Raw genomic sequence first — 16,987 nt, 5'->3', positions numbered from 1 at the left:
AGTTGAGAGATTAATCAGGGAAGACTTCCTAGGAGGAGTGATGATTTCAGAAGGTCTTTGAGGATGGGGAGAGCAGTGATCTGTCAGAAGTGAAGTGATCTGCCAGGAAGGAGGGAGGGTGTGAACATGAGGTCGGTGGTGAGAACGATGAGAGCGAGGCACAAGAAGCAGGTTGGCATGAGAGAGGTAGGGTGGGATGTAGTGGGAGAGGAGCCAGAAAAAGTAGAGGGGAGAGCTGATGGAGTACTTCAGCAAGGCACTCAATAAGTCAGAAAAAGTGCTTAATAAATACCATCACCTTTGTTATCATTATTAGGTGGGCCTTTTGGGAAAGATGTCTTCCTAGCAGGGGAAGGGCATGTCTTGAAATTCATCTGATGCAGCTGGCGTTCTCCTCTTTCCAAATGGAGAATGGGGAAAAAAAGCCAGGAAGCGTTCGCTCCCCTCCCCACCTCTGGGGAGGGCCCTCTTTTCCTTCTCGTCCCCCACGGCACAGGTCCAAAAATGTAGTCCAACTCCTCCCTACCCCCCAACTTCTTCTCCCTAGGGACCAGATGGCAACTACTCAGAACAAACACCCCTTGCTGATCCCGCTACCAACCGCCCTATTCCTTAATAATAATCCTTGTGATAGTTCTTAAGCGCTTACTATGTACCAAGCACTGTTCTCAGAGCTGGGGAAGATACAAGCTAATCGGCTGCACACAGTCCCTGTCCCATATAGGGTTCATAGTCTTAATCCCCAATTTAAAGATGAGGGAACTAAGGCCCAGAGACATGAAGTGACTTGCCCAAGAGCACACAGCAGATAGATGGATTAGAATCCACGTCCTTCAGACTCCCAGGCCCATTGCTCTATCCAGTAGGCCATGGTGCTTGTGGGCAGGGAGCGCATCTACAGACTTGATTGTATTGTCATCTCCCAGGTGCTCAGTACAGTGCTCTGCACATGGTAAGCACTCTATAAATACCACTGATTGATGGATTTATTCTGGGGAAGGTTGGGCTCTGGAACTGAAGGAGAGGAGAGGGAGCTGGGGAGACAGGGAGCTGTCTGTTCTTTCAGCCTCAGCACTTCTGAAGGATGGTAGTTTGAAGTGATTTACAGAAATGGTCCCAGATCAATGAGAGCTTCAGCCCTGGCTTATTTACAACTTCTCTTCAGCCCTAGAGCCAAGCGTGGCCCTGAGGGGAGGTAGGGAAGCTGTGGGGGATGAAGGATGGGAGATAAGGAATGGGAGGGAGACTGCTGTTTTGGCCAGAGGGGAGGTTGCTTGTAGAAAGAATGAGTCTCACAACAGCTACTGGATGAATCACATAGTATGTGCTGGGATAGATATGAGATATGAGATAATCAGGTTAGACAGAGTTCCTGTCCCAAATGGGGCTCACAATCAAAGTAGAAGAGAGAACGAGTATTGAGTCTCCATTTTACAGATGAGCACGCTGAGAACTTACGTGACTTATCCAAGGTCATGTGGCACAGCTGGATTAAAACCCAGTCTGTGCTTTCCTTCAGGCTGCAGTGCCTCACAATATTTGCATATCTATTGCCCAATCCTCAGTTACTTCTTCTACCCTGTAGGCTATCATCAGGTCATCAGTTCTACCCTCCTTTCCCTTTCTGCACCTGCTATTTGTAAATCATCTTTGTCTGCCTTATCCTCTCATCACATTGTAGGGCTCCAAGGGTAGGGGCCTCTCTTTTGCTTCTGTTGTACTTGCCTGGGTGCTTAGCACCCAGTGTTCTGCACACAGTAGGGCTGATGGATCATGATGGGTAATGATGATGGAGGAGGAGGAGGAAGGAGAAACCATCCGGCTTCATCATACAGTTCTCTGGACTGTAAACTCCTTTCTTTAAATGGTATTAAGAGCTTATTATGTGCCAGGCACTGTATTGAGCACTGGGGTAGATACAAGCTAATCAGGTTGGACACAGTCCACGTCTCTCTTGGGGCTCACAGTATTAATATCCATTTTACAGAAGAGGTAACTGGGGCACAGAGAAGTTAAACAACTTGCCTGAGGTCACACAGCAGACAAATGGCTGAGCTGAGATTAGCAACCAGGTCTTTCAAACTTCCAGGCCAGTGTTCTCTCCACTACTCCATGCTGCATTTCCTTGTGGGCAGGGAACAAGCCTTCCAACTCTTATATTGTACTCTCCCCTAAGCACTTAGTACAGTGCTCTGCTCACAGTAAATGCTCAATAAATACCACTGTCCAATTGATTCACTCATCTATCCCCTGGGCACAAAACCCAAGCCTCCATCTTTGGGGAGAAACTTTCCTTTTCAGGGTTCGTCGGCTCCCCGGGTGGTTTCACATACAGCATGCCAACGCGGTGCTCAGAGGAGCATTGTGGCAGGATGTGGGAGAGGATCTATGGTTAGTTAGTTCAGCTCATCGCGTGAGCAGTGCTCATTTCTCCGCCCAGGCACAGTCTCTCAGTCTAAGGTTTCACACAGTTCCATTAGTGATGATTTCTCTCTCTCACAATTAACAGGGAAGGTGGTGATAAAAGTGATGCTAAAACTTGTTAGTAAGTTGTGCCTAATTTTATAATGTATTTGGCAAGTGCTAATTGCCTGTTTCTTAAATGTTTCTTGTTCTGTGCTTCAGCAGGGAACATTTGGTGAAAGGGAATGCATTCTCCACTGCTGGCTGACTGCAGGGTAAGTTGCTTGCTTGGGGGGTTGGGGTGGGGCCACGTGGGGTTGCATATTTTTCACGGTCTTCCCCACCCCATCACTGTCTTGGTTTTAGGGCCAATTACTTGGAAGTGACCACAAGCCCAGCTCTCTTTCTCAGACAAGTTAAGGATAACAAGGGTCTTGTTTGTTAATCATTCAGTCGGTCAGTCAATGGTATTTATTGAGCACTTATGGAGTGCAGAACACTGTTTGTTCTAAGTGCTTGGGAGAGTACAACATTCCCTGCCCACGATGAGCTTGCAGTCTATAAGGGGAGATAGACATTGATATAAATAAACGAAATTACAGATAGGTACTTAAGTGCCCGGGGGGCTGGGAGGGGGAGATGAATAAAGGGAGAAAGAGGAAAGAAGGGCTTAGTCAGGGGAGAGGCCTCTCGGAGGAGATGTGCCTTCAATAAGGCTTTGAAGATAGAGTAATTGTCTGTCAGATATGAATAGGGAGGGTGCTCCAGGCTAGAGGCAAGACATGGGCGAGAGGTCGGGGGTGAGGTAGATACGTTTGAAGTACAGTGAGAGGGCAGCAAACGTGTCTACCAACTCTGTTATATTGTACTTTCCCAAGTGCTCTGCACCTAGTAAGAGCTCAATAACTACAATTGATTGATTGATAAGCACTTAAATTCCAAAAAATATAAAAGTAATAATAATGATAATAAGAATAATTGCAGTATTTGTTAAGTGCTTACTATGCATCAAGCATGGTTCTAAGCGCTGGGGAAGGAAGAAATCAATCAGGTCAGACACAGTCCCTGCCCCACACAGGGCTCACAATCTAAATAGGGAAAACGGGCATTGAATCCCCATTTTACAGATGAGGTAACTGAATCACTGAGAAGTGAATTGCCTTGCCCAATGTCACACAGCAGGCATGTGACGAATCTGGAATTAGAACCCCAGTCCTAAAACTCCCAGGCCCCTTCTCCTTCCACTAGACTGTGCTGCTCCCCAACTTGACTGTAAGCTGCCTGTGGGCAACTGTATTGCCTTCCCCCAAGCTGGCAGAGAGTCGCAGGGCCCCGAGGTTTGGGCCTGGACACACCCTGCGCACCAGTGCCACGCCCTTACCTTCATAGGAGGCCTTGAAGCCAAGTGAGCCACTGGAACCATCTGTCTGGAAGAGTAGCCACATCTGGTGGTTGGTGCTGACAATCAGGTCCGGGACTGTCGTGCCGGTCAAACTGTCGGGAGAAGAATCAGAAGACGAGATGTGTCTCCTTCTCTGCTATGGGGCCACAAAAGTCCCACTTCACATCTCAGGGTGGCCTCGCCTCCAAGGGCCCTCTGGGTTCCCCAGGAGTGACCCCCAACCCACAGGATGATCCAGAGCTAGCCAAGGTAGGAGCTGGCATGGGGAGGGCCAGGGGACTTACTAGCCTGCCGAAGGCCGCTCCCAGTTGTTTCTCACCTTCCTCAGTGTCCCACCCTGGAGCAGGGTGGGGCAAGGCAGAAAATAACCAACATGGCTCATGTCCGGCTCTGTCCCTTCCAGGTAGGCTGTCAGGAGCCCCAAAAGCCGTGTCTCCCAGACCTGTGGGATCTGGTGGGGGTCATGGTGGCCTGGGAGTGTCTCTCCCATATCACTGGTTGGTGTGCCCCACCACTACTACTGCCTACGGACAGCCACCCTAAGCCCTGGTTTATGGACTGGTCAGGGCCAACAGGCTTCAGGGACTGTCTACTTGGTCAACAGAACCTGGACCCACTTGTTCTAGTTGGGGAACCTGCTTGTTAATTCTGTTGTATTGTACTCTTCCAAGTGCTTAGTATACTGCTCTGGACATAGTAGACACTCAGTAAATACCACTGATTGACTAATTGATGGGTTCAGATGAGACAGTGCCAATGGCTCAGTGCAACCCCTCAGAGCTAGGAGGAAAATGACTTAATAATAATAATTATGATACTTGTTATGCACTGCCTTCTCTGTTGTACAGGGAGGCAATATGGCCTGGTAGGCAGAGCCCGAGACTGAAAGTTGACAGATCTGGGTTCTAGTAACAGCTTGGCCTGCAGTATGAGCTTGGGTAAGTCCCTGAACTTCCCTGTGTCTCAGTTTCCTCATCTGTAAAAGGGGGATGTGATACCTGTTCTCCTTTCCTCTTTGGCTGCAAGCCCCATGTGGGGCAGAGACTGTGTCTGATCTATCTTGCACCTACCCCATGCTTAGCATAGTGCTTAGCACACAGCAAGCATTTAGTAAACACACAGGCCAGAGCACCAATTGTCATCTTCAAATATGAAGGACCACCTTCTGAGAACAGGTGTTTGGGATGGAGAAGGGTGGCCATTTGTCCGGTTTTATATCAGAGAGTCCGACCTTCAGCTGGACTATCCCCTGTCCAGGATAGACATGGCACAGGATGCCTTCATGTCTGGGGTTATTATTTCCAGCACAAGCCTCCCTCTGCTGAGTTCTGAGGCTCAGAAGCAGCTCCTGGGACACCAGGGTCCCGGGAAGGAACACCATGTCTCTGAAACAAGTCGGTGGGTTGGACCAACCACCCCTCTTGGTGACGCACTCAAGAATTGGGTGGCCCCAGGTGGATGGCCTTCCTCAGTCAGGCCAGGAAGTTTCTGGAACTGGCCATAGGGGAAGCCCAGTACCGTGGGCCAAAAGAGAGAGGAATTATCTCCAGCACCTCAACTTCTGCTGAAATTCAAAGAATCTTGATGTGGGGACTCAGAAATCATGCTTCATCTCATTCTACATCCCAACCTTCCCCTTCATCCCTACATGAAAGGCACTGATCACTTAAAATTTGAGGATGATAATAATAATGGTAGTAATTTTGTTTTTTGGCAAATGCTTACCTTATGCCAAGTACTGTGGTAAGTGTGCTGGGGTGGATAATAATAATAATATTGACAATAATAATAACTGGGGTATTTGTTAAGCACATACTCTGTGCCACACACTGAACTAAGCACTGGGGTAGATAGAAGATAATTAGGTCAGACACAGCCCCTATCCCACTTGGGGATCCCAGACTAAGTGGGAGAGAGAACAGGCATTGAGTGCCCATTTTACTGATGAGGAAACTGGGGCCCAGAGAAGTTAGGTAACTTGCCCAAGATCACACACCAGGCAAGTGGCAGAGACAAGATTAGAATCCAGGTACTCTGACTCCCAGGCCTGGGCTCTTCCTCCTAGGCCAATCTCTTTATTTCTAGTCCAAAGAGGCTGTGAAGTAATTCCCCTCCCACTCAAACAAACAACTGATACCTCTTTCTAATGAAAGTCTCTCTGTAATAGCATTTTCTATTGATCTTGGCAATTCACAGTTGAATGCAATACATCTGAACCAACAACTCACCCAGGGCCCAACCCCTCAAGGTCTTCCTTTGGGTTCTGTTCTGAAGATGCTTTCCTGCACGTGGGCACCCACCTCCTGGACCCGTGCTGGACAGGGAAGGGGTCAGGTCCCAAGCTGATTTGGGAAGGGTGGGAGCTTCGTAGGGGCTTGTCCCCAGGGCTGACACGACCTGAGAAATCCTACCTGATCCCAGTGATTCTGAATCTCTTCAGGCCTTGCCTGTGTCCCATGCTTTATCTCGCTGGGCCTTTCCTGAGCCCCATCCTGTATGTCCCTGGGCTTCACCTGTGCCCTATCCTGTATCTCTCTTGGTTTCAGAATGCACCCAACTAACCCACAGGAGCCTGGGCTGGTGCTCCGAGACTTGTAAGCCCTGGTTGGAGTCCCAGCTCTGCCACCTGCCCTTTGTGGGACATTGGGCAAATCACTTAGCTTCTCCATGCCTCAGTTCCCTCAGCTGGAAACGGGGATGACATACCTCTTCTCCCTCCCCTTGGACTATAAGCCCTATGTAGAACAGGAACTGTGTCCAATCTGATTGCATCTACACCAGTGCTTGGCACATAGGAAGCACTTAAATACTATTATTATTATTATTATCATTATTTTTCTGGCTTCTTTGTTATTCTGGCTTCTTTTCCAAACCATGTGTCCATGGGAACCAAGTGCCCAGAAAGCCTGGGGATGCCAGGGCCAATGGGAAGTGCTGGAGTGACCCCTCTGAGTGGCAGAAATGGTCGGAGATCATGGTTGCCTCACAGGGCTCATGGAATCCTCCTGCTTCCCTTGTCTCCCATGGTCCAGAACTGCAGAAAGGGAAAGGCAGGTCTACACCGGCCCAGTGAAGTGGAGAATCGGGCACTTAAGTGGTGAGTTCAATAAACACTGGCAGCAGATCTGAATTATTCAGGCTGATCCCATCAATGTTTTTTTTCTTTTCCTTCTTTTCTCAGTAATAGCCTTTTTTTAAAGCATGAATTATCCAGATATCTTACCCAAGCATCCACTTCACTATGCCTGTGTAGACACTGCCAGAATCAGGGTCCCTAGGAGATATGGTAACCCGATCTCACCATTAGCCAGAACCACACTGCCCTTGGGGAGAGCCCTCTACAACAAAACTGAAACACTGATTTGCTGGGTGGGGTGGGGCAGTGGAGAGGGTGCTCTGTTATATGGAGGTTTCTGTGTTGGTCCTCTCTGAAATGGGGACCAATGCCAAATTTGGCAATGTGGAGGTATCGTCTTAAAAGCACTCGTGGGGTAGAGATTCCATGGTTGAGCAGCCTGGGATGAGACAATCCTGAAGAAAGCGCTCAACGCCCATCCCTGACCTCAAGGTGAGGAACTCACAACCACCATCCTTCCCTTTCCCCAGCTCTCCACACCCCAAGTGAGGAGGAAAAGATTCTGCTCACACATAGAGTATCGTCTTCTGGTCGCCGTCTTGGCCGCCGTCTCCCACCGTGAGGGTGTCGTAGCCTCTTTCCAAGTCGAATTCCTCAAAAGTCAGCTTGATGACCTGTGGAGAAGCCACGTGTCAGGGCCCACCTGTGTTGGGTGGAGGTAGCCTGGCCTGCTCCCTACCCACCTTCTGAGCCATCAGGAATCAATTGGTCAAAACCCTGACAGCCACCCAGCCCAGTGGGGGGCAGATCCCTCTTTATCATGGTTGGGCCTTGCTCCCAGGACCCCAGATGCCATCACTAGAATCATCCTTTGCATTTCCCTACCCGCATCTATCTATTTCTGGGTTAGGCTTATTGCTATGGATATTCAGTTGATGGAAAATCCACTTTGCGGAGCCTGAGGTCAGCTTTGGAGGAATCAGCTGCCCAGCATGATAATTCCCATCTGATGTCTGACAACATTCCTCCAGGTCAGGGAATGGAAATCCACTCAAGCTTCTGCCCTGGGTCAGAGCAGAGATTCCTCAGCCTGGAAAGGGTCATCTCTCCCTCCTTGGGCATGCATGCGTGTGTGCCGGCAGGCGGGGAGGGGAGGCGGAGGCTATGGTGTTCTGTTTCTGTTTCCATCTCTCTATGCCTGTAAGAAGTCAAGGTATCTGCCCCTGCCCAGAGTGAGGCTGGCTTTTTTTCCTAATCTTCCTTCAGTATAACTTGAATCAGGGCCTATGTGCTAATCTCTGTGCCTGTGGGTGAGTGAGCTAGGATTTGTATGTCCTCCTGTTAGACAACAAGTTCTTTGAGGGCAGGAAGTGGGTATCTTCCGTTGGACTCTGCCAAGAGTGGAGGACAGTGCTTAGCATGCCATAGGCGTGCCATCTTCACCATTTAGTAAGTGTCCATATGTCCAGTGAATTAATTTAAAGGCCGATGGCTCCAGCCCCCTGTGGCTGAAGTGGGCAGTCCTTGGGGTGTGCCACCTTCACCAGGGAGTTAGGGAGAGAAGGTTTTGCTGAGAGAATAGCAAAAATCTGTCAGGCCTGGTAGCCATTTTCTCTCCCTTCCCTCCTTTCTGGATTGGGCCTAGAAGCTTTCCCAACCTTCATTTCCTAAAAAAGCCCCCCCCCCCCCCCAAAAAAAAAAAAAAAAAAAAACCCACGTACATAGGCCTCTGGCTTCAATACAGTATTATTAAAAATAATGTAATTAATATAAAGAACACAGAGCTGACAAATGGCACACATCATTAGTCAAACCAGCCATTCAAGCAAACTGCATTTTAAAGAGTCTGACTCCAATTAAGTAGCTAATTTCATTCTAGCACACCACAGACCAAAACCTTCTTGCCTGAGAACAAGGTGCTGGGTGCAGTATTTAGTTATGAATTTATTTTCACCCCTTTGCTTTTGGTTAAAGACTGGGGCACCCTCAATGAGCCATGAATGCACAGGAAACTGAATGGCACATGCAGGCACAAACTGATGCCTGAACCTCACTGAATCATTGAGGGCCTAACTGGCTGGAACTTCGCACAGGAAGGCATCTGGGAGCATCCTTAGCCTTTGACCCTTCCACTCCTCTCCTCTACCCTTGTGCCCAGTGCTGTTCCTCATAGATTCTATGATTCATTTGTCTATTTCCTCTTGCTATGTCTGAGCCGCTCCCTGGCATACCCTTGTTCCTCCCACTCTTTATTCAATCAAAGATATTTGAGTGCTTACTATGTTCAGAGCACTGTACTAAGCACTTGGGAAAGTACGATACAACAGAATTAGTAGACACTTTCCCTGACCATAACAAGTTTACAGTCTAGGGGGGAGAGAAACATTAATATGAATAAACAACTTATACTATGTAATTAAAAGATATGTACATAAGTACTGTGGGGTTGGGGTGAATATCAAATGTCCAAAGGTCTCAGATCAAAGTGCACAGATGACGTAGAAGGGAGAGTGAGTGGGGTAAAAGAGGGCTTCATCTGGGAAGGCCTCTTGGAAAAGATGTGACCTTAGTAATGCTTTGAAGGTGGAGAGAGTGGTGGTATGGCATATTTGGTGGTCTCCCTTCAAGGCCCTACTGAGAGCTCACCTCCTCCAGGAGGCCTTCCCAGACTGAGCCCCCTCCTTCCTCTCCCCCATCCCCCTATTCCCCCGCCTTACCTCCTTCACTTCCCCACAGCACCTGTATATATGTATATATGTTTGTACGTATTTATTACTCTATTTATTTATTTATTTTACTTGTACATATTCTATTTATTTTATTTTGTTAATATATTTTGTTTTGTTCTTTGTCTCCCCCTTCTAGACTGTGAGCCCACTGTTGGGTAGGGACCGTCTCTATATGTTGCCAACTTGTACTTCCCAAGTGCTTAGTACAGTGCTCTGCACACAGTAAGTGCTCAATAAATACGATTGAATGAATGAATGAATGAATATTTGGATGGGAAGGGAATTCCAGGCTGGTGGGAGGATGTGGGAAAGGGGTCGTTGGTGAGAGAGACGAGTTCGGTGCACAGTGAATAAGTTGGTGGTAGAGGAGCGGGGTGTGCAGGCTGGGCTGTAGAAGATAAGTGAGGTGAGGTAGGAGGAGGCAAGCTGAATGCTTGAATTTATTTATATTAACGTCTGCTCTGCCTCTAAACTGCAAGCTCATTGTGAGCAAGGAATGTGCCTATTTATTGTTATATTGTACTCTCCCCAGCACTTAGTACAGTGCTCTGCACATGGTAAGCACTCAATAGGTACGACTTACTAAAGCCAATGGTATGGAGTTTCTGATGCGGAGGTGGATGGGCAGCCATTGGAGGGTCTTGAAGAGTGGGGAGACATGAACTGAACGTTTTTGTTGATAAATGATTTGATCACCATTTTGGTTCATTTCCCGTGACTGGTGATGTTCTGTCCTCCATAGGCACTATTCATTCATTCAATTGCATTCATTCAAATGCCAAACCTCCAGGAGGAAAGCGCCACTCTGGTGAGGGTGGCTGGCACTGTGGAAAACGTTTTTCCCTGCCAGGTCCATGGGTTTTACCTGGCTCCACTCGAAGAGTATCTTGATGGCAAAATGAGACCCCAAGAGCTCATCTGGGCCCAGGGAGTAGCCTCCTCAGCCCACCCCAGGCTCCTAGCACCATCATCCAGAATGCAAGACATTTCAGTCAGGCAATCATATTTATTGAGTGCTTACTGTGTGCAGAGCATTATCCTAAGCACTTGGGAGAGGACAATGTAATAACAGAATTAGCAGACACATCCCCTGCCTATAAAGAGCTTACAGTTTAGAGGGTCATGTGCTAAGACAGATAACCAAATGCCAACTCATCCAGCAAGTTCTGCCCGCAGCTCTGAACCAGATTCTCCCAGTGGCCATGCCACCTCCCTGGGATACGCTGGGCCCACCTGAAGGCTGAAAAACCCAACAGTGCCCTTGATGTCCTGGAAGAGGGATCAGGCTTCCCAAGGGAAAGCTCCCTTTCTCCCCTGGAAGGAAAATCCAAAGAAAATCCCCAATCAGTCTGATTCCCAGAGAATCACCTTCATCTTGCAGCTGCAGGATCCCGGACAACAGTTTCTTCTGGGAGAAAAGGACCAGAGTTGTCGGGGTTGGGGGCTGGGGAGCCTGCCCTCCCCCATCCCCTTTCTGGGATCCTCTGATGGATGAAGGAGGCCAACTATGGCTCATTGGCTCTATGGATCGGGTGATATCCGGGAAGGTGGGGGCCCCTTCCGAGCTGGCCTAATTGGTGAAAGTGATGCCTTAACCTTGCTGATTTTGACCATTTCCTCCTCGCTAATTGCATTATTTCTAGGCCAAAATAATCCTCTGCTGTTTAGATCCTTGCAGATTAACTTGGGTCACTGGGAAAACAGCCCTGACTCTCAATGTCTTGCTGGCAGACTCAGACATTATTATCGCTGGGAGGAACTGAATGATGCAAAGAAAGACAGGAAACCCAGTAACTGGAGGCTTAGTATAAGCCCAGCATTTCGAACCAGACCTCTTCCCACCCCAACTTCAAATGGACCAGTCAATGCCTCGAGAAACTACCTAGAAAGAGTTGGTGGGTTTAATGGCCACTGGAGTGTAATTTAGGCCTTGACCGGGGCCAAGAAATATTTGGATGATCTGGAGGGGTTTTTTAATGGTATTTGTTAAGTGCTGTCTATGTGCCAAGCACTTTTCTAAGTGCTGGGGTAGATACAAGCTAATCAGGTTCGATGCAGTTCATGTCCCACATGGGGGGCACAGTCCCATTTTACATATGAGGGAAATAAGGCACAGAAAAGTTAAGTGACGAGCAAGGTCACACAGCAGACAGGTGGCCAAACTGGGACTAGAACCCATGTCCTTCGGACTCCAAGCCGTGCATTTTCCACTAAGCTAGGGAGAAGACAGAATATGTCTCTGTCCCTAGGTGTCTCAGGGAGACAGGTCTGTGGGTTCCTTGTGCTGATGAGCTGCATGTGGGACAGGGATCATGTCCAACCTGATTACCTTGTATCTACCCCAGTGCTTAAAATAGGGCTTGGCACAGTTATAGATTAACAAGTACCACAATAATCTTTCCAGGTTCATCTGCTTGGTAGAGAAAATAGCCTTCCTCCACACCCTCTCCCATCTCCCAGTGTGCAGTCTATGGGGCAGAAGGGTCCCAGAACAGAGCTCACAGGGGCCACGTCATTGATCCCACAGTGCCAAATGGGCTCATCCTCAGGACCGCACTCCTGGAACCTCACTGAATCACCGCAGGATCAGTCGGCTACTGCTGACAGGCGGGGCCCACCATTGGCAGGGTGTGGCAGAGGTAGGGATCAGCTCAAAATTTAACGCTGCAATCCAAGGATTCAACTACATGAAAGGGTTGCAGAAGGGAGGAGGGACCATTATAGAGGTCATCACCAGAGCCAGAGCCTCTGCCAAAAACCAGCACTCTACCCCTGCCAGAGGAGTGTCACTGCCACCATCAGAGAGTTCACTACTAAGGCCAATTGGGCAGCTGGCAAACTGACTCTCCTTCCACTCCACCTGTGCCAACGAAGTCACCATAAACCAACATGGCCACGAGTGAAAATGTCTGATCTGGCCAGAAGGGACTTCAAGAGGTCAACTAGGACATTTCCTCACCTCCAGACAGGACTAACCAAACTCTGGCTTGTGAGTACATACCTCTTGGAAAGAAAACCTGGTAAGTTTTCCTCAGTTGACCATTCCAGTGGCCCCCATCCTCACCAATAGGAATTTCAGCTTTCCAGCTGACCTCAATTCATTTGCTATTGTTTAACCCCACTTCTCAGGGGAGAGATCAAGAGACTCTTCAGGGGTCACCATCTAATGGTATAAAAGACAAATGTACTCAACAGGGAAGCAACATGGCCTAGTGGAAAGAGCACGGGTCTAGGAATCAGAGAAACTGTGTTCTAATCCTGGCTCCACCGACTGCTTTGTGACTGGGCAATTCATTTAACTTCTCTGTGCCTCAGTTACCTCATCTGTAAAACTGGGGCTAAAACTGTGAGGATTGAGTGGGTCAAGGACTGTGTCCAACCTAATTAACTTGTATCTACCCCAGCACTTAGTACAGTAGCTGACACATAGTAAGCACTCAACAAATACCATTAAAAAAAAAAACCAACGAGCTCCACCACATACCTGTTGTGTGACAACCATGGGCCAGTCATTTAACCTCTCTATGCCTCAGTTCCCTCATCTGCCAAATGGGAATTCCATGCCTGCTTTCCCTCCTACTTCGATTGTGAGCTCCATGTGGGACCTGATTATCTTGTATTTTCCCCAGGGCTTAGTACAACAGTGAGTGTGGCTTAGTGGACAGAACCCGGGCTTGGGAGTCAGAGGTCATGGGTTCTAATCCCTGCTCCGCCACATGTCTGCTGTGTGACCTGGGGCAAGTGACTTAACTTCTCTGTGCCTCAGTTACCTCATCTGTAAAATGGGGATTAAAACTGTGAGCCCCACATGGGACACCTTCATAAACTTGTATGTATCTCAGAGCTTAGAACTGTGCTTGGCACATAGTAAGCACTTAACAAATACCATCATCATTATTATTATTATAGTGCTGGGCACTGTGATAAGTGCTTAACAAATACCACAATTATTATAATTACTGTTATTAACTCTTAGTACAGTGCTCAGCACAGAGAAAGCTCAATAAATATTACTGGTTGACTTTAAATACTACATTAGGGAATCCTCAGAAAAGTCCCAGCTCCTCAGTCTGGAAGGGGCTCTTTAGAGATTGTCTTGTTTGATCACCTGCCTCCAGCTAGGACAGGGCACTAGACTCCCTGCTTGGCTCACTGGATGGGGATGCAGGGGGACAGTCATCAGCTGTGGCCCAGGGTTGGCTGGCAGATTCTGGGCTAGAAGGGGAATCTGGACTGGCATGACAAAACTTAGCTGGGGGCAAGTGGAGGCCTACTCAGGTGCCTTGGGTGGGCCTCCAGTGGCTGCCCAGGCTCAGGAAGGAAGCGGAGGGGAGGAGGAGGAGAGGACCAGGACCAGGTTGGGGATTAGGAGAGCTGTACCTTGGCTGGATTGACCGCGGTGATGACCCACACACAGTGGGCATTGTTATCATACTGGATGGGGAAGTTGGGAGACGTGATGATGCCGGCTGGGCCCCTGACATGGGCGTCACACATCCTTGCTGTAGGCACAAGATGAGAGGGGGCATTTGTTAATGTGGCCTAGAGACCACCAGACATGGTAGTGGAGGCAGCGCATACATACACGTACATGCGTGCATGCACATGCATGTGTGCACCCCCTGCCCCCACCCCCCGCCAGCCATCCAGGTCTTCTTCCCTCCCTGAACATTTCCCTTGTCATTGGCTGTGGGTAGAGCCAGCCCCTGGAGCAGTGAGAACCAATGGGAAGATGATGGGATGGTGGGGATAGGGAGGAGGGTGGCTTGTCTAAACACTGTAAAGATGGAGAGGGTTGGGGAGAAGGGAGGAATGGGGTAAATAGCTCTACCACCTCTTTGCCAGGAACTAGGAGGCTTCCCATGGTGCTCTAGGGCTGAGGTCGGGAAAGGGACTGGAAAGGCTTCGCTTCCGGGCTCCCCCTTGATCTGTGACAGTCATGGTGCAGGTAGGCAGCTGGACCTCTGGGTCATGGGCCACCAGGGAGTGGACGTGGTGGCCAGGAGCTTAGTTTTGGCAGCTTTTCTACATGGCAGTCACAGTTGGGATCCTGGCTGCCCTCCTGGCAGAGGTTTTCAGAGGCCTTATTGGCTGATGTATTTCTCTTTAAATGAGGCTCCTCTAACGCTAGATTGTCAACCTTTGGAGGGCAGGGATCGTGTCTTTTATCTCTACTGTATTCTGCCATGTGTTGGAGTCAGGATTCTAATCCCGACTCTGCCACTTGTCTGCTTTGTGACCTTGGGCCAGTCACTGTACTTCTCTGGAACTTGGTTTCTTCATCTGGAAAATGAGGATGAAATACCTGTTCTCCATCTCCCTTAGACTGTGAACTCCAAGTGGGACAGAGACTGCCTCTGACCTGCTTAGAATGGATTTGCCCCACAGCTTAGTACAGTGCTTGGCACATAGTTCTTGACAAATGTCATCATTATTATCATTATTATTGTTTTTACTGGACTGCAAGCTCACTTTGGGCAGGGAATATGTCTACCGACTCTGTTATACTGTACTCCCTCAAGCACTTAGTACAGTGCTGTGCACACTGTAAGCAGTCAGTAAATATGATTGACTATTATTAGCTACAGGGCTAGGAGACTGATTTTAGCCTACAACTGTGTTGTTTGTGATCCCCCCTTGTCATTTAGAGATGGAAATAGGCTGAAAATGACTGATGAACCAGATCAAGTGGTCAAGTGTGGCAGCTAGCCATGGCTCGGTGGGAACCAGGGTCTCCCAGGGCTAATGAAGATTGGGCTGCACTGCAGCTCTGACTGCTTTGAGCTTGAGTTGCTGCCACATTTCATGGGACAGGATACACTGGCCTTCTGGATTTGGTTTTCAACTTCCTCGTTCTCCATGGCCCAAGGGCTGTCTAGTTGGAAAAAGTCTGTGACAACCGAGTTCTCTGATGCCAAGAGAGATTTCGAGTTCTGTGTCTTGTGTTCTTTAGTGCTGGTCAACACTTTGCCTTGGTTCTCCTTGGAACAGTCGTCGATCTGTAGCACTGGAATGATTGGACGAGGTGCATGACGTTCGTTGGCAGGCCTTCTTGGGTGTGAGCCTCTGAGATGTGAGCCATCTGTGTCTACCTGCCCATCCTTGACTGGCTGCCTAACTCTGGGACTTTGGAAGATAGAGGAAATCTGTTGAGCTGGAGGCCTCCCCCAGAGGAGGGGAAGTGGCTTGCAACTTTACATCTTGGGACTCTTCTTGTGGATTCTTGGGGTGGAGGGGGAGGGGAATGAAATGGAACAGGCCCATGACCACTAAGCACCCCTACTGTATTCCATTGGGAACTTCAGTGACCCCGACAGCCTCCTGTTCATCAAGTAGACAGTCATTCCATTGTATTTAATGAATGCTGCTGTGTGCAGGGCACGGTACTAAGCGCTGAGAGAGTGCAGTATAACAGACGTATTCCCTGCCCACAATGAGCTTACAGTCTAGAGGGGCCTCAGGGGGTCTCAGACTTTCAATGGGCTCTTCGGGACGGTCCCCTGTTAATTGAAAGTCAGCGGGGGATCGCCAGATCCAGCCTCTGGAGGGTGGGTGCAGAGCCTCTACCCTTGGAGAGCAATCTGGGCAGAAGTGGGTTAGGTGTTTATTCAGCTGGTCGGTCGGTAGATGTGACTAGGGGCTGAACTCTGTTCTAAGCACTTGGGAGAGTACTGTAAAGTGCTCTATCATCCATGTAGACCTCCCTGAGGACACTTCTAGCTCTGACTTTCTGTCAGGTCATAGAACCACTCTGGCTCAGCTGAGGGAAGAAGGCTTAGAAACTTGCAGGTCAAGGAAATCGGGTGGGGCCTGCAGCTCTTGGATCAATGAACATGCCTTTAATGCTGCTGTTTTCCCCTGTGTGCAATTTCTTTTAATGCCTGTCTTTCCCCACGAGTGTCAGCTCCTTGGGGGCAGGAATCATGTTTATTTACTCTACTGAACTCTTCCAAAAATGATCACAATAATTTTGGTATTTGCTAAGGCTTATAATGTGCCAAGCACTGAGGTATATTTAAGATGATCAGATCAGACCTAGTCTCTATCCCAAATGGGACTCACTGTCTAAAGGGGAGGGAGAACAGATGTTTAAGCTCCATTTTACAGTTGAGGAAACTGAGGTCCCAAGAAGCTAAGTGACTTGCCCAAGGTTACGCATCTGGTAAGAGATGGAGCTTGGATTAGAACCCAGGCCCCCAAATTCACAGGCCTGTGCTCTTTCCAATAGGTGACACTGCTTTTCTTAAAGAAAGAAGCAGCGTGGCTCAGTGGAAAGAGCACGGGCTTGGGAGTCAGAGGTCACGGGTTCAAATCCTGGCTCTGCCAATTGTCAGCTGTATGACTTTGGGCAAATCACTTGACTTCTCTGTGCCTCAA

At 48.7% G+C, this 16,987-nt stretch overlaps 1 protein-coding gene across 1 annotated transcript in view; it reads right to left on the bottom strand.

The window, feature by feature from the left end:
- Positions 1 to 16,987, bottom strand: part of CSMD2 (CUB and Sushi multiple domains 2) — a 313,956-nt gene that overhangs the window by 146,759 nt on the left and 150,210 nt on the right. The window contains exons 14-16 of the mRNA XM_038758637.1: positions 13,991 to 14,112; positions 7,452 to 7,555; positions 3,785 to 3,897 (exon numbers count right to left, since the gene is read on the bottom strand). Coding sequence (XP_038614565.1) covers positions 3,785 to 3,897; positions 7,452 to 7,555; positions 13,991 to 14,112 — 339 coding nt within the window. The remainder of the gene's footprint in view (positions 1 to 3,784; positions 3,898 to 7,451; positions 7,556 to 13,990; positions 14,113 to 16,987) is intronic.

This window comes from Tachyglossus aculeatus, chromosome 16, assembly GCF_015852505.1.
Source record: "Tachyglossus aculeatus isolate mTacAcu1 chromosome 16, mTacAcu1.pri, whole genome shotgun sequence".
In the NCBI taxonomy this organism is placed as follows: domain Eukaryota; kingdom Metazoa; phylum Chordata; class Mammalia; order Monotremata; family Tachyglossidae; genus Tachyglossus; species Tachyglossus aculeatus.
This window is presented reverse-complemented; position numbering and strand designations above follow the sequence as displayed.